Source organism: Rutidosis leptorrhynchoides, chromosome 5 (assembly GCF_046630445.1).
Source record: "Rutidosis leptorrhynchoides isolate AG116_Rl617_1_P2 chromosome 5, CSIRO_AGI_Rlap_v1, whole genome shotgun sequence".
Classification (NCBI taxonomy): Eukaryota; Viridiplantae; Streptophyta; class Magnoliopsida; order Asterales; family Asteraceae; genus Rutidosis; species Rutidosis leptorrhynchoides.
In genome coordinates this window covers 351,437,767-351,465,763 of record NC_092337.1, presented here as the reverse complement: position 1 = coordinate 351,465,763, position 27,997 = coordinate 351,437,767, and the positions used below count along the sequence as shown (strand labels likewise).

Genomic DNA, 27,997 nt, shown 5'->3' with positions numbered 1-27,997 from the left:
GCCGCGAGAGGGTAAGGTTTACCTTCTTTCTTAATTACTATCATGTTTAAATTATGTAAGTGGAAATATCACTCCAATTAAATACATTAAAATGAAATTCTAAAAACATTACAAAGTTTCCACTTTGAAGTGTAAAGTAATGTAAATCAAAATCTATCATTTAAAACTCACCATATAAGCATTTGATTCTTATCTTTTGTTTTCATCCTCGCCACCACCTCAACTTGTGCCTATAAAACCCCTCTCACACTCCCCCTCTCCCTTCCCTTCTCACCACATAAATAGAAAGCATAGTTTCTCAATATCTCTCTCTAAAAAAGTTAAGTACCTTATTGCTTTTCAATATCACAAATGTCCTTTTGAAAAAGGCTTTTGAGCACTCTATATATAATTTCCACTATAAGGTTTGTGAAATGTGAAAGTGATTTATGTTACAACAATAATCTTTCTTTTCTCCAAAAACAAGTGAAGTTTTAGAGAGAGAGAGAGAGAGAGAGAGAGAGATTTGTCTAGAGAAATCTCTTTTAAATAAATCTTTTTTCTTCATCTTTCCTTATTACAACTCTCCTTTTCAAAAGATTCACAAAAGAAATGGTGAGTGCATCCTTTCGTTCTTCTGTTTCAGCTGTTTTGACCATTTACAGAGCTGACTTTTTCTTGTCTTTATTTTCTTGAATTGAAATTAATTAATATAATTGTGTTACAGGATGTTGAACAACACAATATATGGGAAGGCTATGTGGATTGGAAGAAGAAACCTGCCATCAAAGGCCACCATGGTGGCATGCTTGCTGCCTCTTTTGTCTTAGGTAAAGTCAAAGTCAAGATCAAAACTTTATTCAATTGGGTAAATGTTTGAGTCAAATTCACACATATTTGAAATGGGATTTTTGAAATCTTTGATTTTTTTTAATCAAACATCATGATGAGTTAATGATTGTGATGATGTAGTTGTGGAAGTGATGGAAAACTTGGCATATTTGGCAAATGCAAGTAATTTGGTGATGTATTTGACACAACACATGCACTTTAATCCTTCAAAAGCAGCTAATCATGTGACAAACTTCATGGGGACTGCTTTTCTTCTTGCCCTTCTTGGTGGCTTCTTATCAGATGCTTTCTTCACCACTTATCAAATCTACCTCATCAGTGCACTTGTTGAGTTCTTGGTAACAATCTTATTCAAATATATAGACTCATTGCACATCTAGTATTAATAATGTGGCTTTTTAATACTACATGTACATGTATATCTCTATATGTTTCAAACATATGATACAAACCATTTCTTCTAGGATTAAAATTTTAAACAAATTATATCAAATTAAGCATTAATTAGAAGTCATGTGCTCGATTAATCATACACAAATCATTAAATTACACCAAAGGTCCCTTAGCTTAGCGGTATGATCAAGGAAGTCTTTCAACCGAGAGGTTGGGGATTTAATTCCCGCTTAAGAAGAAAGTGATGTAAATATTCTTGATTGTCATGTGTGTTGTGTTAGATTATAGGTTTGAATTATTATGTACTAAAACTATTACCATTTAATCCGCACTTAGGTCAATTTCATTGGATTTAATAATGGATTTATTTTGTATACAAGAAAGTTTCATGGCTATAGCATTTTCTTTAAGTTCTTAGGGAAAAGCAGGGCAACCAAAATCGTTGATTATTTGTTGTAATAAATGTGTATGTGTATTAATGATCAAAATGAAGGAAGAAATCGAACTGTCAAAAAAATGAATTTTTTTTTTTTTTTTTTTTTTATGCCGAGAAATTATAATTATAATAATTTATAATTTATAATTTACTTATATTATACTTTATGGTATATTATAATTATGCATTTAAAGGGAAGAATTTAAAAAAATTTGAAACGCGTAATTATCACTATGACTGACTATTAAAGCATAAAAGAATGCATGATTGATCTGGGTTTTAGTGGTTTAACTTTAAAATTAAATTAAACTAAAATTTGTAACTAAAGGAAAAGCACATAAACCGTGCCTTACAGGAGCACAATATGCACTTTAATTTTCTTAAAATCACGAGCGAATCTGTTCTCAAACAATGTTGTTTAAAGTCACCTTGATTTACTTCTCACGTGTTAGGATGTGGTTGATACATAAACCACTAAGATTATAGGAATAAAATCTTTTGAAAAATTAAGAGCGAAATATGAAAGAGTTTGTTTTTTTAAGATGTTTTTGTATGAATATCTGTGACGCTATATGTAAAGAATATGTGGCCTAAAGGTTTGTATGCTGAATATTGAAGACTGTTTATTTTTATATGCAATATAACTTAATTCTGTCTTAGCACTTAAAAACATATTTATCTGCGAAGCTACAGACATTATTATATCTTATGTCTTTAGAAAAATAAATCGTGTACAGTAAAAACATCTGCCAGACGCGCAAAAATAAGATATAATAAGATGTGTAGATTAAAAAACAAACACCTTAAGTTAACTTTTTATTTAATTATTACGGAGTAATATATAATCGTATGTGTCAAATACGAGTTGTTTTTCTCCATATAATAATTTAAACTAATATCCTTTTATGTTAATTCAAATGACTTCCTAAAAGTTTAATTAGTAGTAGCTAGTGAAATTATAACATGGATAACGTGATAATTCAACCATAAATTGTACATCGAATATTTTTCATCTAGATAACTACTCGTCGAAACATGTGAATCAAATTTTGTTTAGTAGATTCCCTTGATCTCACGCCAAGTTAATTTTATTATAATTTACATTCGCTTTATATTATTTTTATATTATAAATCATATCAAATCAAATATTAATATGACAATATCCACGTCTCTCTCAAAGAGGAAGTGTGTACAAACTTTAAATCACTAGTTACATGTGTCAACTATTTATAATAAACCCGAATATAATTTTATAAAAATATGGTTAAAGATCAGAAATATTAAATAGCCGAATATCATCACTTGGAAGATAGAATATTAGAATGTATCCCTAGTGAAAAGTATACATGTTCAATGTTTAGAATCTCTTACAATGCTTATAACATTCTCCGTAATTTAACAGTATAATAATAATAGTAATTCAAAACTAAAAAGAAATTATGATATATAGTTAACAAACATCTTTTAGTAAAGTGTGTGTATATATATATATATATATATATATATATATATATATATATATATATATATATATATATATATATATAGTAGAGGGATCAAATGGTAACTTTTTTTGTGTGAGAACCCTGAGAACTCAAAAATACACCAAAATACACTTAAATTCTAGCAAAAAAAAGTGGCGGTCGAGCAAAAAACAACGAATTCGAGCAAAAATGGGGAAATTCGAGCAAAAAAAAAGGGCGGACGAACAAAAAATTGATAGTCAAACAAAAAAAAAACGGGCGAACAAAAATGTGTTCTACATTTTTGAAATTCGAACAAAAAAATGTAGAACACATGATAGTCGAACAAAAATGTATTCTACATTTTTGAAATTCGAACAAAAAAAGGCGGGCGAACAAAAAATTGATAGTCGAACAAAAAAAATGCGGGCGAACAAAAATGTGTTCTACATTTTTGAAATTCGAACAAAAAAATGTAGAACACATTCTACATTTTTGAAATTCGAAAAAAACAAAATTTTGCTCGACTATGATTTTTTTTCGTCTGTGTTTTATATTTTTGCTCGAATTTCCTTTTTTGCTCGTCGGCGCACCTTTTTTGCTCGAATTTTAGTGTATTTGGAGTTCCTAGAGTTTTCACACTAAAAAAGTTCTCACTGGATCCTATATGTATGTGTGTGTGTGTGTGTGTGTGTGTGTGTGTGTGTGTGAGAGGATCCAAAGAGAACCAAGTGTATGAGAGAACTCAAAGAAGTCACAGACAAAACTCAATATGTGGGTTCAATGGGTTCTCTCCCACCCTTAGTTCGCTCTTGATCTCTTCACTATATATATATATATATATATATATATATATATATATATATATATATATATATATATATATATATATATATATATATATATATATATATATAGTACTAGTAAAAGTTAATTAATGAAATTAATTACTAATACATCTTTTTACATAAATTCAAAAACATGTACTCGGTACTTATTATGAAACATGTCATTAATGTCATTAATATCTTTTAGAATATTTGTGTTACGTTCATTACTATACTCAATTTTGTACTCTCTCTGTCTCAATTTAATAGGGCTAATTTCTATTTTGAAATGTCTTAATTTAATAATCTACTTTGTATTATGAACCAATTAAAAGAGATTGTAGTAGAATAAAGATATTTTATTGGTGAAGAATGGAGTTATTGTAGACAATTATTGGATCTTAGATCAAACGTTTATAACTAGATCAAGGGCGGAAAACAATAACTTAGGTAGAGACGAATAAGATACGCTTCGGGATTGAATAAACCAACTAAAAGATGATTAGAACGATGCCTAAGGGTTTGTATTCGGTTGGGTTGTGTTTAGGGACGATAACAGATGAGAATATGACGGCTTAGAGGTGTAGAGTTCGTAAAATATGAATGAAACCTGTCACTTATATTTATAGCCACCTGCAGGGACCATCGGCCGATAGTCCACGTCCCTCGACCGATGGTGCCTTCCATCAGTCGATGGTAAGAGTTGCCAACCAACAACTCGGAACTCATCCTTCGACATTGGTTAAACACGATAAACATTAATAAACAATAATCAATATTCAAACACAAATGTTCACACATTACTTGACTAAAATATAACGTGTATTAAATATAAAACTGGGGATTACATGCACTAACAGTTAGTAGAATTTTTTAAAACAGCGTATTTTTTTCGGAGACTATTAAATTTAAATGGAAAGAGTAATTATTTTTAGAACTTACAAGTTAAATTAACTTTAAAATAATAGATTTGAATATATACTACAATAAACTAGAGGTGATGTAATATGTTAAAATTGTTTTTGAAAAAGGTTTTTTTAATGATATGTGTAGGGCCTGTGGCTAATGTGACACATGCATGTATATGTGAATAAAAAGGGGTGAAATTAAATCTGAAAACAAGATAAACTTTGTTTTCATTAATGTTTGTTCTGGTCCACGATAAGATGGTTTCATGAGTGCTCATTTTATTTTCTTTTATGTTAACGACAAAATTTTATAATAGTAGATAGCGTTGTTGCATTCCCATTTGTACCACGTGGTACCACTCCCATTTGGTAACTTAAATTACATATACAGATCATGTCATGTAGGTATCGAAGTCAAACTTATACATCCTATCCTATAAAACATTAACCACCTAACTAATTTTTTTTTTTTTTTTTTTTTTTTTTTTTGAAAGGCAAGGTTAGTTGTTAGACTCGAACCTGGGTGCCTCATTGGCAACCACCTAACTAAATGATACCTAAATATGGGAGTGACTCATATTACACAAGGTTGAAAAGCGGGAAACGGATTCAAAATGATCGGAATCTTAAAATATCGAGACTGAGTCGAGATGTGAGTCGAGACGGACGTTGACTAATGTTGACCTATATATATATAATATATATATACACACACACACACACACATTTTTAAAGCCAAAAACTTTCGATTACCAGTTTGTACCTATAATCGTTGTTCTCATTAATACATTACAAAAAAGTAATACTAAACTACGTCAATTTTGATCGATTTGAACGACTTTTGAGCGATTTTAACCGAACTTTTGACTTTTTACCGATGTTGACCTAACTTTTTCCGCATTTGACTTTTGACCGTCGACCGATTTATTAGACTAAAGGACGAGTCGAGATGAGCTAGTCACAAAAACATCGCAACGGACGTAACAGGCGTCGTTTACAACACTGATTACATGCTTTTGTGTATACATTACACACACATTTAATATATATAATATACACACATGTTGACCTATATATATATAATATATATATACACACACACACACACATTTTTAAAGCCAAAAACTTTCGATTACCAGTTTGTACCTATAATCGTTCTCATTAATACATTACAAAAAAGTAATACTAAACTACGTCAATTTTGATCGATTTGAACGACTTTTGAGCGATTTTAACCGAACTTTTGACTTTTTACCGATGTTGACCTAACTTTTTCCGCGTTTGACTTTTGACCGTCGACCGATTTATTAGACTAAAGGACGAGTCGAGATGAGCTAGTCACAAAAACATCGCAACGGACGTAACAGGCGTCGTTTACAACACTGATTACATGCTCTTTGTGTATACATTGAATTTTGTAAAATTCAGAAATAGTAGTCGTAACTTATTCATTCATTGCTCACAATCTAGCTTCTATAAATCGCGTAAAGTATTTACATTGAAATTTTTTATATGAAGTAGTGGTAAATATGTTGACCTAATGGTGGTTATTTCAGAATATTGATAGTTACTTTAAATGTACAAATAAAATTAACATGTCTAAATTTTTTAATGACAACTTTAAAGTTGTCATTAGAGAACTTCTTATTTTAATAAAAAGATAAATAATTATTTTTAAAAATATATAAATATTAATGAACAGTTTTTATAAAGAAAGTAACTTTTTCCGAATTTAAAAGTAGAAACCCATTACATAATAACTTTCAATTAAAAAGGCAACCCTTTATATAATTATTATATCGTATTTTTTTAAGTATAAAAACAAAATAATTACTTGTACTATTCTTAAATAACATCGTGTTTATGACATAGCTTATGCTATAAATTGACAAGTGAATAAGTGATATAATCTCTTTTGGATATGTATTACCAAAAGTGGCATTTTTAGTGGGTTGGTCCTATTTTGGATCTTATGTTTACAAGATTTAAATCCCTGCTTCATTTTCTAAACTTAGACATGAAGAAAATGACATCCACAAAAAGCCCACTTACGTACGTGGACCAATATTTTTAAAACTGTATCCAACAAATATTTGAAGTCCAATTAAAAATTCATATCACATCATCTCATTTTGTCTAACACTATCTTTTGCACATTTCATCAGGGTCTAGTTGTACTAACACTACAAGCTCGTTCATCGTCACTAAAGCCACCCGAATGCAACACTACAATCACATGTCAACAAGTGCACGGCCCGAAAGCCGCAATGTTATTCTTAGGCCTATATTTAGTCGCGTTAGGTGTCGGGGGCATAAAAGGATCACTACCATCACACGGTGCCGAACAGTTCGATGACAATACAATTAAAGGAAGAAAACAACGCTCGACGTTTTTCAACTACTTCGTGTTTTGTCTTGCAATTGGCGCTCTCATTGCGGTCACATTCGTAGTTTGGATCGAAGAAAATAAAGGATGGGAATGGGGTTTTGGAGTTTCAACATTAACCATTTTGTTATCCATTCCAGTGTTTTTAGCCGGGTCAAGATTTTATAAGAGCAAAATCCCTTCTGGAAGCCCACTCACGACAATTTTTAAGGTAAGGCTTTATTGTCCCATAAATATTATTAACTATAATGTTTTACTTACGAATAAACGGATAAGGTTTTCCTTCTATGTTAACGAAAATAACATTAATTCAGGTATTGATCGGGGCGATTTTAAACAATTGTATAGCTAGGAGTCCGAGCAACGCCATAGTGAACATGTCGTTGTCGCCAAACGACACCGACCAACAACAAAATGTCGCTAAAGATGTTGAAGAAATCGAAACCCCGTCTTCAAGTCTCAAATTCTTGAACAATGCAGCGGGAAACAAACCAGCTTATAATTTCCTTAGATGCTCGGTTAGACAAGTCGAAGATGTGAAAATTGTACTACGAGTACTTCCTATATTCGGTTGCACGATCATGCTCAATTGTTGTTTAGCTCAACTATCTACATTTTCGGTCCAACAAGCCTCCACAATGGACCGAAAGATAGGATCATTAATGGTCCCGGCGGCCTCACTTCCCATTTTCCCGGTTATGTTTATCATCTTTTTAGCCCCAACTTATGATCATATCATAATCCCATTTGCCCGAAAAGCAACAAAATCAGAAATGGGCGTGTCACACTTGCAACGCATTGGAATTGGGCTACTTTTATCAATAATGGCCATGGCTGTGGCCGCTTTAGTTGAGATCAAACGCAAACGAGTTGCCACAACAAATGGGCTAGACTCTAAAGGCCCTTTACCGTTATCGTTTCTATGGATCGCTTTTCAGTACTTGTTTCTTGGGTCAGCTGATCTTTTCACATTGGCTGGACTAATGGAGTTTTTCTTTACTGAAGCTCCTGCAAATATGAAGTCTTTAGCGACCTCATTATCGTTTGCATCATTAGCAATGGGCTACTATTTGAGCACGGTGATCGTGTCGGTTGTGAACAGGGCAACGGGCAGCTCCGGGCACCCGGGATGGTTGTCAGGAGGGAACTTGAACCATTATCATTTGGAGAGATTTTACTGGTTAATGTGTGTGTTAAGTGCACTCAATTTCCTTCATTATCTGTTTTGGGCTAACCGGTACAAGTACCAATCTAGAGGGGCTAGAGGGTAGATATGGAAAAGTTGAAGGTGTACTGAGGAAACTGTCACAAATACAGTTTCATATATGATTTACATTTTCAGCATTGGAATATAAATAATATGCAGCAAATTTTAGTTTTTACAGAAAACACTCTTCATTCTAGTTAACCATTCTTCACTCAAGTAGGGATTATTATTTACATCTTAAATTGTTTTGTTTTTTTTTTTTTTTTTTTTAAACCTAAGAATCTTATCGATGGACAATAAGAATACAACAGTCAAAGATGCTCAAAGAGTATTGATAACAATAAACGTGGCCCTATACAATGACATGAAAATATAGGCAAGCTTCTAAGAATTCATTTAAGAAGTATGAGATGCCCGCCAATTGATAAGGTACTACTGTACTAGAGCTTTTGATGTGTTAATATCCTAGACTCATGAAAAAACCATTAATTAATAATTATGTCTTTCACTTTTCAAAACTCTGGTTTTCTTCTTTGTTGAGCTCCCTATTTGTGAATCATCTTTTGTATCTTCTAAATGCTCAAAAAACGGGTAAAGAATGGATGGCGCCAAATGATTATATTTATTCCGGTCAGCAGATAAGATACGAGTACAAATCAGATCACGTTGATGGTGGACGGCTTACCGGAAGTCGCTCTCTGTTTAACAATGATTTATCGGATGCCAATAAAGCTCGAGTCCGATCCACATGCCTTACTCAAACTTCTAGAGAGAGAAAACACATTCTTAGAGAGAGAAAGTGTAACCTCTGACAAAATCCAATTGTCCCAATAAATGCAAAGTCCAAAACTTGACTTACATACAACACGCGTCATGATCTGATTGGCTAGTCAACTCTTAAGACTCAGACTTGATTGGTCAATCCATGAATATTCGGAGCTTGGTGCTTATTTGGCCTCTTTGATGAATGACGCATATTGTCACGTCATGTAGGGCTTACATGCTGACCACCGCCAATATATTCATGCTATGTACTATCCGGTATTTAGCGCATTCACGGTTTTTATGGCCTTTAATCATGCTTATGGTGATCGGTTTTATTTGTAAATGAGTTTATATCCGGATGTCGTATCATTAACCATAAAAAAAAATTCAATTTTTGTGGATGATGAAGGAAACCCTGTAACTTAAGAGATGAACTTTCAATAATAATAATAATACCAATAACTGTAGATGCAAAACAAATATGGTAGCCGTACAAACACTTGAATATATACCATTATACAATGATAATTAGTGCAGATTAGATGATCATGTACCCATATTTGTGTTGGTGAATATAAGATAGAACAATGAATGTATAGTCTCTTTCTATGGTAATTTTCTAAGCGACACATAAAGATTCATTTGACATCTTCCCAATATGCATGTAAGCCTAAAAGCATAAACACCCACATTTAAAATCACAAGTTAAATCTGAAACAGGACAATGGCAGGTTGGTCAAATGTCAAAATGGGTCAGAATGGGTCAGGGTGATTCACAAACACTATTGCCCGTTGTCTATTTTATTATTTCTACTAATTAGAACGACTTAAACATATCCGTAAGCGTTGAAATTATAAGCCAAGGAAGTGGCTCCCACAAAAACTCAAAACCAGTAAAGCAATATGACATATAGGTTGAAAAATAGTGACTCAAGACAGAAACAAAATCACTAAAATACAACTGAAGACATGAGCATATATACAAGTATCTGAGAAAAATCACTTGCTAATTTGACAAACTGAGTTGCAACTACACCACAAATATTAACAACAGGAAATAAATAAAATTAACTAAACAACAGGAAAAACAATTTCATCTAAAGAAGGTTATACTACCAAGCCAAGCCAAGCCAAGCCAAGCCAAGCCAGCCAGTTGGATCTGCTCTGCATTCAAACATGACGATGTAAAATGATTTGGACGAGTGGGGATGCACGTGGACAGCTAAGCAAAATCTTTAAAATCTCCAAATCTTCATCCTCTCCGACATTTTTGTCAAGGAATATCCTCAACGTCTTCAACACAGGTGACTTGACTAACATAAGCTTCACAAACTCCATCTCAATCTTCATGTTACAATAATCTACAATCTCCATCTCTTTCAGATTATTATTCATCTCAATATCTTCAAATAAATAATAATAGTCACTTAAATCCGCTTCTTCGTCTACAACAGCATCTTCTATTGAGTCCGTATCTAACATCGGTTTCCCAAGTCTAAATGTCTGCAAAAGAAGAAAGGGAGGAGTATTTCGTGTGTGTGTCACCTCATTTTGACATGATAAAAAATAATTATAATTATTACTGTATTATTATTATTATTAATTATTAATTATTAATTAATACAAAAAGATACTTTTTTACTTACACGCAGCTTGAGTTTCTCCAAGTTTGGAGAAGATCTGATCAAAAGAGCAAGAAGAGGCATCCCATAGAAACATTCCCCGTCCCCCAAAAGAAGATCGTATAAGTACATGTATTTCAGGTGATATAATGGTGTTGAAAGCTCTCGTGGTAGCTCACGAGTACACTACTTGTAAGTACGTACATACATACCACACAAACAAACAATAAATAAATAAATAAAATAATAATTCCAAGTTAAAATTAAAATAAACAAGCTAGCTAGTGAAGAAAATTATTTATTACCAGCATATGCCAAAGGTAAATAGTCAAATTTTCAATCACAGGTAAATACTCTAATAGCTCAATAATGTCGAAGTTGTCGATGCCATTTTGAATAGGCATATACCCTCGAACCTGCAAAAACATACAATATCCAGATTTACTATTATTTATTATAACTGATAATAATAATAGCCCATATGTATAGGAAAAGGATATTGATTGATTACTGATTATTTATTATTTATTACCAGACTAAATGTTTTCAATAACGGACACTTGGATAGAAGATGTGCAAGTGTTTCCTTAGAGATTTGAATATCATGTATGTGTTAAAATACAATGCAAATTTAGAATAATACGGAATTAGTAAATGTATATGGGTAAAATATCTAGATATTAATATGTATATGAAAAATATCTAGATATTAAAATGTATAGAAAAATCTAGATATTTATATGTGTAAGAAATATCTAGATATTTATATGTATAAAAATATCTAGATATTTATATATCCATGAAAATATCTAGTTTCTAGAAACTTCCATGGAGTACTATAAATATAGGTGGTGGGTTCATTTGTGTAAGGTGTGAAGTAAGGTGTGAAATAAGAAGAGTGTGAGTTAGAGAGAGCTTATAAGTAGAGAAAAGAAAACTTATAAGTAAGTAATACTGTAATTATATTTTTGTATTAATAAAAGTGTTCTTTGTTAAGTTTCCCGGTTAAGCCTTAGTTTGTGTTTAAGTTCTTAGTGCACTTGTGTTGTTCTTATTATATGGTCGGCTCTGCCGCCTAAGTGATATATGGTCGGTTATACCGCCTGAATGATATATGGTCGACACTGTCGCCTAAATATTATTGTGCACTAAGGATTCATATAATTAAAGGCTAACCAACGTCAAAGTGTTGGTGTAGTGAGTGAGTATAACCTAGGTCCTCAATAGTGGGTGTGTTGGGCTCGTCAAAGCTTCCAACAATTGGTATCAGAGCGGGTCGTTCGGGACCATTGCTAGTGGAGGAAATCGGTAAACGTTGGACGTTTACATCGGCTTGTTTTCACCAAGGCTCTAAGGGAGATTCTGTCGGAGCACAGTTAGGAACTGTGAAAGCTCATCGGTCAGGGACCAAGCTTATTGGACGTTGGACGTCATGATGGCAGATCTTGCAAGTACGAGCAGTGGAATCAAGAGTCTCAATAGCCACAACTATGGTTATTGGCGGACTTGCATAGAATCCTACCTACAAGGACAGGATTTATGGGAAATAGTTGCTGGCAGTGACACAACGCCTCCACCGAAAGAAAATGCTGAAGCCTTGAGAAAATGGAACATCAAGGCCGGGAAGGCTTTATTTATATTGAAGACTACAATCGAGAAGGATCTATTGGAGCACATCCGTGACGAGAAAACACCAAAGGCAGCTTGGGAAACTTTTGAAAAATTATTTTCAAAGAAGAATGAAGCACGCCTCCAGCTCTTGGAAAATGAGCTCGCGGGTATCTCACAAGGAAGTCTGTCTATTTCTCAGTATTTCACCAAGGTGAAATCAATTTGCCGTGAGATATCTCAACTTGCTCCTGAAGAAAAAGTGAGTGATGCAAAGATGAAGAGAATTATCATCCATGGCTTAAGGTCCGAGTATAATGGATTTATAGCCGCTGTGAGAGGATGGCCTACTCAACCATCATTAATAGAGCTGGAGAATTTGTTGGCTAATCAAGAGGCATTAGCCAAGCAGATGAGTGAAGTAAGCATAAAAGGCGAAGAAGAGGCACTCTTCACCAATAAGAAGAAAGCAACATCTCGAAGACAAGAGGCTATGAAAGAAAGTAAGACATATGGGTGGAAGGGTCACCCAAAATCAAAAGGCAACGCTTCAGGGGGAGCTCAACAAGGAAGAAGAGATCGTCGCCAACAATACGGGGAAAATGATAAGAGAAAGAATGGTGAATGCTTCAATTGTGGCAAGAAGGGTCATTTTGCTCGAGATTGTAGATTCCCCAGAAGGCGAACTTTCGAAGGAAATGTGTCCGCCGCAAGAGATGAGAAGAAAGAGGTCACATTCGAAGCAACCATTAATGAGGAAACATGGGATGCAGAAGCTGGACTCTCTGTTGAAGCTGACATAGATGATCAAGCTCTTACAACAACTTTAAAGTCAAAAATAAACTACAAAGATGATTGGATCATTGATTCTGGGTGCTCAAATCATATGACCAATGATGAGACGAAGCTGCAAGAAATGGAGGATTACAAAGGAAAGAGAGTTGTAACATCCCGCATTTTTCCGTTAAATTATTTTAACGCCCGTCTTTTTCTTTTTAAATAATACCCTTCGTATCTAGATTCGTATCCTTTGTTATGTAACATTTTAAATATTCTCGTTGTTGGAAGATAACGTCTCCCGTACTCTCGTGTAATTTAAAATAATTCGTTTGGTTAATTCACGCACCCGCACCCGAACTAGAGGGACCATTTTTGCCAAGTGATCAAAGGTGTGACTAGGTCAACTAGTCAACACCCTTTCTCATCCATTCATTCATTTCCATTTTCATTTCCATTTTCCTTTAACACTTTCAACTTTTCTTTCAATCTTCATCATCAAGATTCATCATCCATTCATGATCTAGCAAGCTTCAATCAGAACAAAATACATATTTGGAATCCTCTCTTCATCCTCTTCAATTTGATACCAACTTCATCTCTTTTGGGTAACTTTCTAAAATCACTAATTTTATGTGTTCTTGAGATTTTTGAGTTATAAAGTTGTTAATTAGTGTCTATGGCTCATTGTGATGTCGTGTATGTAATTTGTATGCTCGATCTTGATGTTTTGGTGTAACTAGCTTGAAAATGAAAAGTGTATGCTTAATCCTTGATTTTGGATGATCAAATGTTGTTAGATTGTTAAAGTGCGTGTTTTAAAAGTGTTACTAGTATCACTAGCTTCGTTTTGATGTGTAGGTTGATTTGTAAAACTTCATAAACTTGATTAGTGATTTTGGTGATTTTGGATTAGGGTTGATAAGCTTTATATGAACTTTTGGTGCATCAAATGCTATGAATTGTTGTTGATAAGTGTTTAGTTGCAATGTGTGTTTGATTACCTTCGAAACGGCATATCATACATGTAAATTGGTTGCCCGAATCATGAAATGCGTTTTTAGAACTTGAAACTTTGATTATGAACGTTTAATGCGGTTTTGGGTTGTTGTAAGTGTTGAATTGCTTGATGAAATGTGTCTAGGTGTTTTCCTCGTCAAATTACCTTTCCGATGATATAAGATATATGTTCTAATTGTTTACGGTTTGAGTTTTGCGTTTGTTTGAAAATTGACCAAGTCTTGAACAAGTGAAACAGGCCTGGGACCAGGCCACGGCCATTGTCGCGGCGCGACAGGCCTGGCCGCGGCGCGGCATAAGCCGCGCCCAGCTTCTGTCTCCAATGTCCGTTTCACGTGAAATGTTTGCCATGTTTTAGACTTCCAATTCGCATGCAACTTGTTCTAACATGCTTATATATGAATAACTAGCATAGAAAATTTGTCCGAGACCCGACCCGAACATGTTGACTTTTTCGTTGACTTTGACCCGACCAAGTTTGACTTTTTGTCAAACTTAATCAATTAATTATGCAATCTTCCTAACATGCTTTTATACTTGTATCTTGCATGAAACTTGACAGTTTGCTTCACATGCTACATAATCGAGTCGTGTCGAGCCATAGGACTAATTGAACAACTTTGACCCTTCGTGACTACCGTTATTGATACAACCTATTTGTTTAGGTCGAGACTAGCGTTGTTCTTTACGCACGTTACTTGTTGAAGTACTTATTTACTCTTGCAATCAAAGGTGAGATCATAGTCCCACTTTTACTCTTTTTGAACTTATATTTGGGATGAGAAAACATAAACGATTCTTTTGAACTAAGTGAACACAAGAACGGGAAAACAAACATTCTACATACGAGTTTAGAACAAAATCCTCAATTCGATTATCATTAGTTACACTTGCCGGGTGTAAGCGAGAACTTATGTTATATGGCCATATGGGTTGACAACCCTCATCCTTGACGGTTCGCTACCGTCTACGGATGAAATATATTTTCGAGAATCAGTGTTTGTTCTAGCACTAAGTGATGGGGTATACAATGGAAGGAATGTTAAGTTTTGATAATTGGGTGCTCGTGAAACAAACTTTTGGAATGTATTACTATTATTTCATTGATGCAAATCTTGTGGTTCACTTGTACTTACTTACTTAAACCTATGATTTCACCAACGTTTTCGTTGACAGATTTCTATGTTTTTCTCAGGTCTTGCACGATATGTGAAACATGCTTCCGCTTACTATTTGATACTTGCATCCGATGTCGAGTATACATGCATTTCATGGAGCGTCTTTTGACCTTACTTTAAACCGTGTCGCCTAGATTTCAATCGTATCTATAACGTTGTAACTTAACTTTTGGTTGAACAATTCTTGTAAACTTTGAAACAATCTTTATTTTGAAATGAAGGCGACATATTTTTGGTCAAACGTTATCTTAAAGACTTATAATCAGGTAATGGGACCCACGTAGCCAACGCCGTCACTTGACGATTTGTCGGGGTCGCTACAGGTGGTATCAGAGCTGGTTTAACCTTAGCCGTAAAGGTAGTCACGCGCGCCGGCTGTCAGGCCGGGCACTCATACGGACGATGCTTTTTGGCGGGTTAATCGTAGAGGGGGTTCTCACAGTGTTACCTGTGACGAAGCATTGGCTCTTACCCCTTGCGATCCCTTGGAATTTGAGGGTTGGCAGTTTGGCAGAAATGCGGGCCGTAAAATCAGTGTCTGAGGTACACTCAGTGGTCACCAAGCGGTTAGCTGGAAAGGCACTGGGTGGGTTTCTACCCCATCTGTCGCTACAGGTGGTATCAGAGCCTTGGTTGTAGGGATTTAGAGTTCATTTGTGTCCACCCCGAGTCATAGGGTACATAGGTGAATCTAGACTACAACCGGCATATAGACTGAAGTAGGAATTACTTGACTATTTGTGCATTTATACTCGAACTCTTCTATCATATCTGACTCGTATTCGATCTTGATCTTACGTTGATAAATTTTGTTGATGCGCCACCTTGACTTTATGAAGTAATGTTAAATGCACATGAGAATCAGGGTAATATAATTTCCGGGATTATATTACGGTGATTCACATGGACGTTCCGACATTATGACATAAAAGAATTTAAGGCGAGTCAAGGAAAATTTTCTCTCTATCCTTATTCCATGCCACGGTTAGTATTGTTGAAAATACTAACCAACGATATTCTTGTCTCATGAAGGAACAATGGCTCACCAAGGTCAACACAATACTCCTCTCGAAACTCTGGAACAAGCTCTTCAACGAATGATAACCACCGCCGTGGGTACGGCCGTGGCCGATCACTTTTCTAACAACAACAATCATGGAGCCGGTAATTCAATCGAGGGTTGCTCCTACAAGAACTTCATGAAGTACAATCCTCCCACTTTCGATGGAACCGGGGGACCGGTTACTCTCACCCGATGGTTTGAACAAATGGAGACCGTTTTTAACACAAGCAGTTGTCGAGACCAAGATAAGGTCAAGTTTTCCACCCTCACTCTTACCGGTATCGCTCTCTCATGGTGGAACACGTATGTACAATCAGTGGGTATCGATGAAGCTCTTACACTCTCTTGGACCGAATTAAGAGAAAGAATGATCACCGAATACTTCCCGCGCGATGAGACTCGATGGCTCGAGCAAGGGCTAAGGAATTTAAGAACGGTCGGGAATGACCTCGGAGCTTATAATCAACGGTTTACCGAACTAGTCTCAATGTGTCCAAATCTCATGACTCCCGAATTCCTAAGAGTCGAACTTTACATGGATGGCCTCCCTAAGAGCATTCAACACGGGGTAAGGGCATCCCAACCCACTAACCTACAAGAGGCTTTAACAAAGGCCCACCAAACTTTAGAAACGGTGAATGAAATGGAAGCACCGGTACGAATGGTCGAGAACCACCCGGGTAACAACAAAAGAAAATGGGAAGCCTCGCAACCAAGCAACCACAACAATAGCAACATCTCCAAGAAGCCTTTCACCCCCGGCGGCAAGAAGGGGTATGCCGGAACCCTACCTCACTGTAACAAGTGTCGCAAACATCATTTTGGTGAATGTGGCAAACCATTTTGCGTCAAGTGTCAAAGAAGTGGCCATGTGGCCCATGTCTGTAAGGGTACCGTTACCGTCGCTCGAAGGGTGCCCAACGCACACAGGACGGGTGCATGCTTTGAGTGTGGCCAACTGGGTCATTTTAGGAATGTGTGCCCAAAGAAGAAATCAACCCCAACGCACGCCATTGAACTTTCAACATCGACACCTAGGATGCCCGGAACGACGATGGACTAGTAACGGGTACGTTTCTTCACAACAAACCGTATACTTCATACTTATTCGATTTCATTACCGTTAGACGTTTTATAACCAAGTCTTTGACTCGTGCTCTTTGCACTCCACTTTTTCCCTAGACACTACTTAGGCAATTTAAGTGACCAACGGAATATATTGTGTGCCTATAAATTTTATCAGAGGATATACGTTAAGAATTATGACTTGACACCTATAGAACTAAGGAGCTCAAAACCTATCCGTTAAGGAGAAAATTTTTTTTCTTCTCTTTCTTTCCTACAATTATGTATGGATTTTTGTGAACTAAATAATTTTCGGTTGGAAACCGATACCCACTTCCTCGTATCCATGACCTCATGATTATTTGCGTAAAACTCGTGTGTATTCCAAATCGACCTCCGTTCCGGTTATCATCAATTGGGGGTTAGGGGAGACGATGTCTCCTGAGTCTTTTCCGAACTCGCAACGTTAGTTGTAAATCTCTCTTAGTACCATTCGATTTATCCAAGGCTCGTCCGTATCCATAAACCTCCTAAACCACGTATGCAAACTTATCTAGACAAATCTGTTATCGTATTTATGGATGACATCTTAACTTATTTAAGTAAAGAAGGAAAACGAACAACATCACCATCTTACGCTCGAACTTTTGAGAAAAGAGCAACTCTATACCAAATTCTCCGAGTGAGAATTTCTGTTGAACGAAGTCCAATTTTCTAGACCATGAGGTTAATGGTCAAGGCATTACAATCAATCTCGAAATCAAGCCACATGTAATCAGGAAACTCTACCAACTCGGACTTGTATTCGTAAAAAAAAAAAAAAAAAAAAAAAAAAAAAAAAAAAAAAATCTTAGATCTCGTCTGTTATTACCAAAGATTCATTTCTGACTTTTCTCGTGTTACCCGACTTTTAAACTCGTTAACTCACTAAGGGAAAACTTTAAACCTCTCCGTGTTCGAACCTTGAGCGTGATTCTTCACACCAACATTTCTAGCTAAATTCGTACAACACCAGATGGGACTCAAATATGGAAATATTTCTAGTTGGACGCCGAAAGGCATACTCCCTCGACTCGAAATCAACGGAACGGAAATTCGTTATTTTGCACGAAGAATTCGAATACTAAATTATGGATCCGATCAATGTTCTCGTCATCACGTACCACACTACATACCTCTGTTATTTCACCGTTACCGTCTGATATTACTGGAAATTAAGATAACACACAATCCAACGATACTTCACTTTTCTTTGACTTAACGCCCTTGTGTTTCTGATAATCGGTCAACTATTATTCAACCCCGAACTATACAACTACGTGTACTACCTCGTTTCTCTTTCAGACTTCAACTTTTGACAACTAGAGGCACGTTATGGCAACCTCGAGATGTAAACTCATCCTATTCTAAGTCCTCATTTCACTACTATCTTTACAGTTCGCAATTCCGTTTAAAGAAACTCCTTGTAACATTTCCCAATGGATAGAGAAACTCTTCATATTACATTAGTATTCGCCACGAGGGTGGATAGCCCTAACGAACACTTACGAACCCTAACTATCTTGTTCAAGCACATCTTAAAGAGATTCTATTTCAACACGGTGTATCTTTGTCAATTATCCCGTATCGAAATACTCGCTTCACTTCCAGAAATCTTGGAGACCCGCTTAGACATGAGTACCGCGTACCACCCACAAACCGACGAACCGAGAAAACGAACGATTTATGTCTTGGAAAGACATGTCACAAACTCGTATTGTCACCTTTAGTAGATCACTCTTACAACAGTAGTTACCACTCGTGTGTTCACACGCACTTTCCGAAACCCCATATGACCGCTAATGTCATACCCCTGTTCATTTAACCAAAGCATCAACCACCGAAATCTGAACTCCATCAAGAAACAACAATTGAGATCGTTCAAGTCCGAGAAGGGCTCGAGGCAACCCATTGTCGCCAGAAGAGTTATACCAAACTTAGATGAAAACCTCACAAAATCCCTGTGTGTAACAGTGTAATATTGAGAAACCGCACCTTGGAAGGGTGTAATTCATTTTGGGAAAATCGAGAAAAGGATATATCCGCAATATTGAACTTTATGAAACCTTGGGGCGTATTGGAACCGCTTCCTACCGTTTAGAACTTCCGACTCAATTAAGTTTCCGTTTACCCTACATTTCGTGTAACAAACTTAGAAACGTGTCATGCGGAACAGGAACGTGCAATCCTTCTAGATGCACCAACTATTGATGACAAACTCCTCCTCATAGGAAAAACCGGCTGAACTTGTGGATCGTAAAACCAAACCCAAATACAACGTAAAACCCTGACTATCCAACTCATGAGAACACTCAAGGACGTACTTTCACTTATTCATTGCATGGACAACGTAAAGTCTCGAGTAAGAGATATCGACTACTACTTCCAACTAAATTTCAGGACGAAATTTCTTTTGAGGTGTGGATAATGTAACATCCCGCATTTTTCCGTTAAATTATTTTAACGCCCGTCTTTTTCTTTTTAAATAATACCCTTCGTATCTAGATTCGTATCCTTTGTTATGTAACATTTTAAATATTCTCGTTGTTGGAAGATAACGTCTCCCGTACTCTCGTGTAATTTAAAATAATTCGTTTGGTTAATTCACGCACCCGCACCCGAACTAGAGGGACCTTTTTTGCCAAGTGATCAAAGGTGTGACTAGGTCAACTAGTCAACACCCTTTCTCATCCATTCATTCATTTCCATTTTCATTTCCATTTTCCTTTAACACTTTCAACTTTTCTTTCAATCTTCATCATCAAGATTCATCATCCATTCATGATCTAGCAAGCTTCAATCAAAACAAAATACATATTTGGAATCCTCTCTTCATCCTCTTCAATTTGATACCAACTTCATCTCTTTTGGGTAACTTTCTAAAATCACTAATTTTATGTGTTCTTGAGATTTTTGAGTTATAAAGTTGTTAATTAGTGTCTATGGCTCATTGTGATGTCGTGTATGTAATTTGTATGCTCGATCTTGATGTTTTGGTGTAACTAGCTTGAAAATGAAAAGTGTATGCTTAATCCTTGATTTTGGATGATCAAATGTTGTTAGATTGTTAAAGTGCATGTTTTAAAAGTGTTACTAGTATCACTAGCTTCGTTTTGATGTGTAGGTTGATTTGTAAAACTTCATAAACTTGATTAGTGATTTTGGTGATTTTGGATTAGGGTTGATAAGCTTTATATGAACTTTTGGTGCATCAAATGCTATGAATTGTTGTTGATAAGTGTTTAGTTGCAATGTGTGTTTGATTACCTTCGAAACGGCATATCATACATGTAAATTGGTTGCCCGAATCATGAAATGCGTTTTTAGAACTTGAAACTTTGATTATGAACGTTTAATGCGGTTTTGGGTTGTTGTAAGTGTTGAATTGCTTGATGAAATGTGTCTAGGTGTTTTCCTCGTCAAATTACCTTTCCGATGATATAAGATACATGTTCTAATTGTTTACGGTTTGAGTTTTGCGTTTGTTTGAAAATTGACCAAGTCTTGAACAAGTGAAACAGGCCTGGGACCAGGCCACGGCCATTGTCGCGGCGCGACAGGCCTGGCCGCGGCGCGGCATAAGCCGTGCCCAGCTTCTGTCTCCAATGTCCGTTTCACGTGAAATGTTTGCCATGTTTTAGACTTCCAATTCGCATGCAACTTGTTCTAACATGCTTATATATGAATAACTAGCATAGAAAATTTGTCCGAGACCCGACCCGAACATGTTGACTTTTTCGTTGACTTTGACCCGACCAAGTTTGACTTTTTGTCAAACTTAATCAATTAATTATGCAATCTTCCTAACATGCTTTTATACTTGTATCTTGCATGAAACTTGACAGTTTGCTTCACATGCTACATAATCGAGTCGTGTCGAGCCATAGGACTAATTGAACAACTTTGACCCTTCGTGACTACCGTTATTGATACAACCTATTTGTTTAGGTCGAGACTAGCGTTGTTCTTTACGCATGTTACTTGTTGAAGTACTTATTTACTCTTGCAATCAAAGGTGAGATCATAGTCCCACTTTTACTCTTTTTGAACTTATATTTGGGATGAGAAAACATAAACGATTCTTTTGAACTAAGTGAACACAAGAACGGGAAAACAAACATTCTACATACGAGTTTAGAACAAAATCCTCAATTCGATTATCATTAGTTACACTTGCCGGGTGTAAGCGAGAACTTATGTTATATGGCCATATGGGTTGACAACCCTCATCCTTGACGGTTCGCTACCGTCTACGGATGAAATATATTTTCGAGAATCAGTGTTTGTTCTAGCACTAAGTGATGGGGTATACAATGGAAGGAATGTTAAGCTTTGATAATTGGGTGCTCGTGAAACAAACTTTTGGAATGTATTACTATTATTTCATTGATGCAAATCTTGTGGTTCACTTGTACTTACTTACTTAAACCTATGATTTCACCAACGTTTTCGTTGACAGATTTCTATGTTTTTCTCAGGTCTTGCACGATATGTGAAACATGCTTCCGCTTACTATTTGATACTTGCATCCGATGTCGAGTATACATGCATTTCATGGAGCGTCTTTTGACCTTACTTTAAACCGTGTCGCCTAGATTTCAATCGTATCTATAACGTTGTAACTTAACTTTTGGTTGAACAATTCTTGTAAACTTTGAAACAATCTTTATTTTGAAATGAAGGCGACATATTTTTGGTCAAACGTTATCTTAAAGACTTATAATCAGGTAATGGGACCCACGTAGCTGACGCCGTCACTTGACGATTTGTCGGGGTCGCTACAAGAGTCATGTTGACAGCCGACAATTCAAGGTTGTCTATTTCTCACATTGGAAAGACAATAATTCCAAATGAAGGCGACTCTCATAAGCTCCAACTCGAGAAGGTGTATCTTGTCCCTGGCCTAAAGAAGAATTTACTGTCAGTACCACAATTGACAGCAGAAGGGAACTATGTGCTCTTTAGACCAGAAGATGTGTCCGTATTTAAGAGAGTGGAGGTGGTTGGCAATCCAATTATGCAAGGAAGAAGAATAGAGTCGGTCTATGTACTATCTGCTGAAACAGCATATGTGGATAAGACTCGAAAGAATGAGACGGCTGATCTTTGGCATGAACATCTTGGACATGTGGGCTACAACAAGTTAAAGGAGATGATGGTGAAACACATAGTAAATGGGCTTCCTCAAATTGATATCCGAACAGATACAATATGTGCTGGATGTCAATTTGGAAAAGCTCACCAATTGCCATTCAAGGAGTCACAACATCAGTCCAAGACACCACTAGAGCTCATACACTCAGACGTCTTTGGCCCAGTGAAACAAACATCACTTGGAGGAATGAAGTATATGGTGACATTCATTGATGACTTCTCAAGGTATGTGTGGGTTTACTTCATGAAGGAAAAGTCGGAGACTTTTCTAAAGTTTAAAGAGTTCAAGAACAAGGTAGAAAGTGAGCTCAATACTAAGATTCGATGCTTACGCACAGATAATGGAGGAGAATATTTATCAACCGAGTTCAATATCTATCTTGAGAAGCACAAGATCAGAAGGCAATTAACTTGCCCTAATACTCCACAACAGAATGGAGTGGCAGAACGTAAGAATCGTCATCTTGCTGAAACCTGTAGAAGTATGCTTCATGGTAAGAATGTACCAGGAAGATTTTGGGCCGAATGTATGAGGACGGCTTCATACGTGATTAACAGACTCCCACAAACAAAGTTGGAATATATTTCACCATATGAAAGATTATGGAAGATCAAGACAACCGTCAACCATCTCAAGGTTTTTGGATGTGTATGCTACGTATTCGTACCAGATCATCTACGAAGCAAATTTGATAAGAAGGTAATTCGGTGCATTTTTGTCGGTTATGATGAATCAAGAAAAGGATGGAGATGTTGTGATCCAAATACTGGAAAGTGTCATACTTCAAGAAATGTGGTATTTGATGAAGCTTCTTCATAGTGGTCACCACAAAAGATAGAGCTTCCAGAATCTCATGGATTAGAAGAAGTTCCAGAAGAGAAAGAAGAACATAAAGAGCACATATCGGATCCAATTAAAGAAGGATATGGATCGTACTCTAAGGAAACGAGTCCATGGAAAACTGGGGTACATCAATCTACATCCGAAGAGGTTTGTCCAAGCCAAATGGATGCCAAGGAGCATGTACAAGAATTACAGAGATCAACAAGGCCGAGGCAACCTAATCCGAGGTATGCTAATGCTGCTCATGTGGATGAATCAATACCTATTGAGCCTTCCACTTATGAAGAAGCAGCACAAAGTCGAGAGTGGCAGAAAGCGATGGAAGAAGAAATTAATGCACTAACAGAAAATCAGACATGGAATTTAGTTCCAAAGCCAAAAGATGTAAAACCAATATCTTCTAAATGGGTTTACAAGGTGAAGACTCGATCAGATGGCTCCATTGAAAGGTACAAAGCTCGACTTGTTGCTAGAGGTTTTTCTCAACAATATGGACTGGATTATGAAGAAACGTTTAGTCCAGTGGCGAAGATCACAACAATTCGAGTTCTACTAGCTTTAGCCGCTAGCAAATCTTTGAAGCTGTGGCAGATGGATGTCAAGAACGCTTTCTTACATGGAGAACTTAACAAAGAAATTTATAAGGAGCAACCAAGAAGCTTTGAGAACAAGTTTCATCCTGACCATGTCTGCAAATTAAAGAAAGCACTATACGGCTTGAAGCAGGCTCCAAGAGCTTGGTACGGGAAAATTGGTGAGTTCTTAGTACAAAGTGGTTTCACAGTTTCTCCTTCAGATTCTAGTTTATTTGTGAAACAAGATCAAGGAAAACTAGCCATAGTGCTAGTATATGTGGATGACTTAATCATCACGGGAGATCACTATGAGGAGATCCAAAGGACAAGAGAGAATCTGTCTATCAGATTTCATATGAAGGAACTTGGAGAACTCAAACATTTTCTTGGACTCGAAATAGAGCAGAAAAGAGAAGGATTATTTCTGGGACAACAGAAATATGCGCGAGATCTTTTACAAAAGTACGGAATGCTTAATTGCAAACCTATCTCAACTCCGATGGATCCGAATACAAAACTACGAGCAGATGAAGGAAAAAGTCTTCAAGATGTTACCATGTATCGAAAGATGGTCGGAAGTCTTATTTATCTCACACTAAGCCGGCCAGACATATCTTATGCAGTTGGAGTGGTTAGTCGATACATGAGCAATCCGAAGAAGCCTCACCTTGATGTTGTTCGACGCATCTTAAGGTATGTTAAAGGCACTATTAACTTTGGCATTTTGTACAAGAAAACAAAAGAATGTCACGTGACTGGATATTGTGACGCTGATTACGCTGGAGACTATGATACACGACGATCAACAACTGGATACATGTTTAGTCTTGGATCGGGAGTAATATCATGGTGCAGCAAGAGACAACCAACTGTATCCTTATCAAGCACCGAAGCAGAATATCGATCAGCAGCATCAGCAACACAAGAAATTACTTGGTTGAAGCAGCTAATGGAAGATCTTCATCAATCAACAGATTATCAAGTAAAACTTTTCTGTGATAATCTATCAGCTATTCGATTAGCAGAGAATCTAGTCTTCCATGCAAGAACAAAACATATAGAAGTGCACTATCACTATGTACGCGAGAAGGTCCTTGAAGGGGAGATCAAGATGGTGCCAACAAAGACAGATGAACAAGTTGCAGATATATTCACCAAGAGCCTAAGTAAACCAAAGTTTGAAAAATTCAGAGAAGCACTTGGAATGGTCTGCAAGACATCGTTGGAAGAAAATTTGCATTGAGGGGGAGTGTTAAAATACAATGCAAATTTAGAATAATACGGAATTAGTAAATGTATATGGGTAAAATATCTAGATATTAATATGTATATGAAAAATATCTAGATATTAAAATGTATAGAAAAATCTAGATATTTATATGTGTAAGAAATATCTAGATATTTATATGTATAAAAATATCTAGATATTTATATATCCATGGAAATATCTAGTTTCTAGAAACTTCCATGGAGTAGTATAAATATAGGTGGTGGGTTCATTTGTGTAAGGTGTGAAGTAAGGTGTGAAATAAGAAGAGTGTGAGTTAGAGAGAGCTTATAAGTAGAGAAAAGAAAACTTATAAGTAAGTAATACTGTAATTATATTTTTGTATTAATAAAAGTGTTCTTTGTTAAGTTTCCCGGTTAAGCCTTAGTTTGTGTTTAAGTTCTTAGTGCACTTGTGTTGTTCTTATTATATGGTCGGCTCTGCCGCCTAAGTGATATATGGTCGGTTATACCGCCTGAATGATATATGGTCGACACTGTCGCCTAAATATTATTGTGCACTAAGGATTCATATAATTAAAGACTAACCAACGTCAAAGTGTTGGTGTAGTGAGTGAGTATAACCTAGGTCCTCAATAGTGGGTGTGTTGGGCTCGTCAAAGCTTCCAACAGTATGGTTAAAGTAGTAATGTTGCTACTAAAGCCACTGTTGAATGTATCATCATCATCATCATCATCTAGTTGTTGGTGAATACAACAACTCTCATGAAGATACAGGTCAGTTAATTGTTGAAACGACAAGACCACGTCTAAGGGTATCCTAGGTAAATACCCCAAACTAAGTTTCTTCACTGTATTCATTCTTGACAAATAAAGTATTATATTGTCCACTTCAACACTGGTGTCCTCTACACCAGTCCATACGGAAAGCGAAAACTCTACTATGGGACCTTGGTGGAGTAGCAAAAGTTGGTATATGAGACTGAATAATAATAAATTATTCTTTCCACCAATTGACACTTGAAAAGTATCCTCATCAAACACAAGTTTTGGGATTTTAGTCCAATTATACATCCATTGCTTAGAGAGAATACATGTCCTCGCAGCCTCTCGAATAGGTACAAGACATAGGATTGTTTCTATTATATTTGGAGGAAGCCTGCTCAGTCTATCCTCACACAAACGTCGTCGTTCAATTTTCATCTCAATAAACAACTATTAACACTGCGAAACCCAATTAAACAGCGTAAAAAGCAAAAATTCATAACTAACTAAAAGTAAATAACAGTATTAAAGGACCATATTTTTAACCTGATTTTGAGAGTCGGTATTCATTTGTAGAACACCTATGTATATATCAGGATGAACACGGGGTAATTTTGTTGATCTTCAATTGGTCGATTTCCAATATAAAGTTTTGGTCGATCTTCAATATATTTATTAGTATTTGCTTTCATAGTTGGGATTTTCATATATACATATATAAAATAAACACGGGCAATTTTTGAGTTTCAGAAATAACTTCAAGTTAAAGCCTTAAAGGGGTAAATTTACACTCATCATCTTTATATTTTGATAATTATACAGATTATCCCCAATTTTGTAAGAATACACCGGGTAGTCCTTGCACTAACTTTTTTTCTTTTTTGTTAGCATTTAAGGCTATATATACTTCATACTTGTGATAAAATTTTAAGCTTTAATGTTTGTATAATAAATAGATTAGGTGGTTATGTGAGGTAGTTTTTAGTTATGTACAAATAACTTATGCACATCATAAATTCTTAAGTATAGCCTACCTAGTTGTGTTTAGAATAATAGTTTAAGCTAAATGTCGTGTACATAACAAGTGCATACACCTTCACTACGGACAAAATCAGTGTATTACACCTCATCTATCGATACACAATATGTATCTATCTACATTCTCTAATTATGCATAACAAAGTTTGATCTTAGTCGGTGCTCCAAAGAGGTGACATCGGTGGTTCTTCGTCGAATACAAATGTCAATTTTTTGACTGTGAAAATGTCGTTTGTAAGTGACGTGGTAAAGATATGTATCTATGTCATACGCTGAAGCAACAAAATATAAGATAGTAAAAAAAGACACAAAGAAACCAAATAAATAAAATAAACGTGACGGTTATCTGTGTTTTAAGGTCATGAAGAAAAATGCTTGTCCACACACTAACAATGTTATTATACAGTTTATCATAGGTGTTTGTTTGGTTGTTGAACACCATGACAATATTATCAAACAGCTAGTGGGCGTGACTTTATATTCATTTGCTTGATTATTCATATTTATTCAATCGTATGTTATTTTTTTGATAAAGTGTTACCCGACGAATATTATTATTAATAATAAAAGAATAATACATCAAAATTCAGTGGCTACAAGTGGATCTTATAATTGTATTTTGTTGATGCAAACAAATGAAGATAATTATCATATACTGTACATATTATTCATGAAAGCACATAGTAGTTCGATTCATAGTAGATTAATCTACAAAGTCCACACACACGCAATTGCAGTATATCCAAATGCTTGTAACTTTAATTTATTTAAGCAACACAATTACCTATTACCGTATATTTGTTGA

General features: G+C 35.8%; 2 protein-coding genes across 2 annotated transcripts; one reads left to right on the top strand and one right to left on the bottom strand.

Annotated features, from left to right (window-relative positions):
* The first annotated feature begins 261 nt into the window (after nucleotides 1–261).
* LOC139850711 (protein NRT1/ PTR FAMILY 4.6-like) lies at nucleotides 262–8,648 on the top strand. The gene is made up of 5 exons (XM_071840267.1): nucleotides 262–594; nucleotides 707–809; nucleotides 952–1,169; nucleotides 7,025–7,456; nucleotides 7,560–8,648. The coding sequence occupies exons 1-5, from the start codon at nucleotides 592–594 to the stop codon at nucleotides 8,514–8,516; spliced, it is 1,713 nt and encodes a 570-aa protein (XP_071696368.1). The 5' UTR covers nucleotides 262–591; the 3' UTR covers nucleotides 8,517–8,648.
* A 1,739-nt stretch (nucleotides 8,649–10,387) lies between these two features.
* LOC139849660 (F-box/FBD/LRR-repeat protein At1g13570-like) lies at nucleotides 10,388–26,592 on the bottom strand. The gene is made up of 5 exons (XM_071839293.1): nucleotides 26,060–26,592; nucleotides 11,372–11,375; nucleotides 11,145–11,255; nucleotides 10,864–11,025; nucleotides 10,388–10,720 (listed from the first exon to the last, which is right to left on the bottom strand). The coding sequence occupies exons 1-5, from the start codon at nucleotides 26,590–26,592 to the stop codon at nucleotides 10,388–10,390; spliced, it is 1,143 nt and encodes a 380-aa protein (XP_071695394.1).
* Between the last annotated feature and the right edge of the window lie 1,405 nt (nucleotides 26,593–27,997).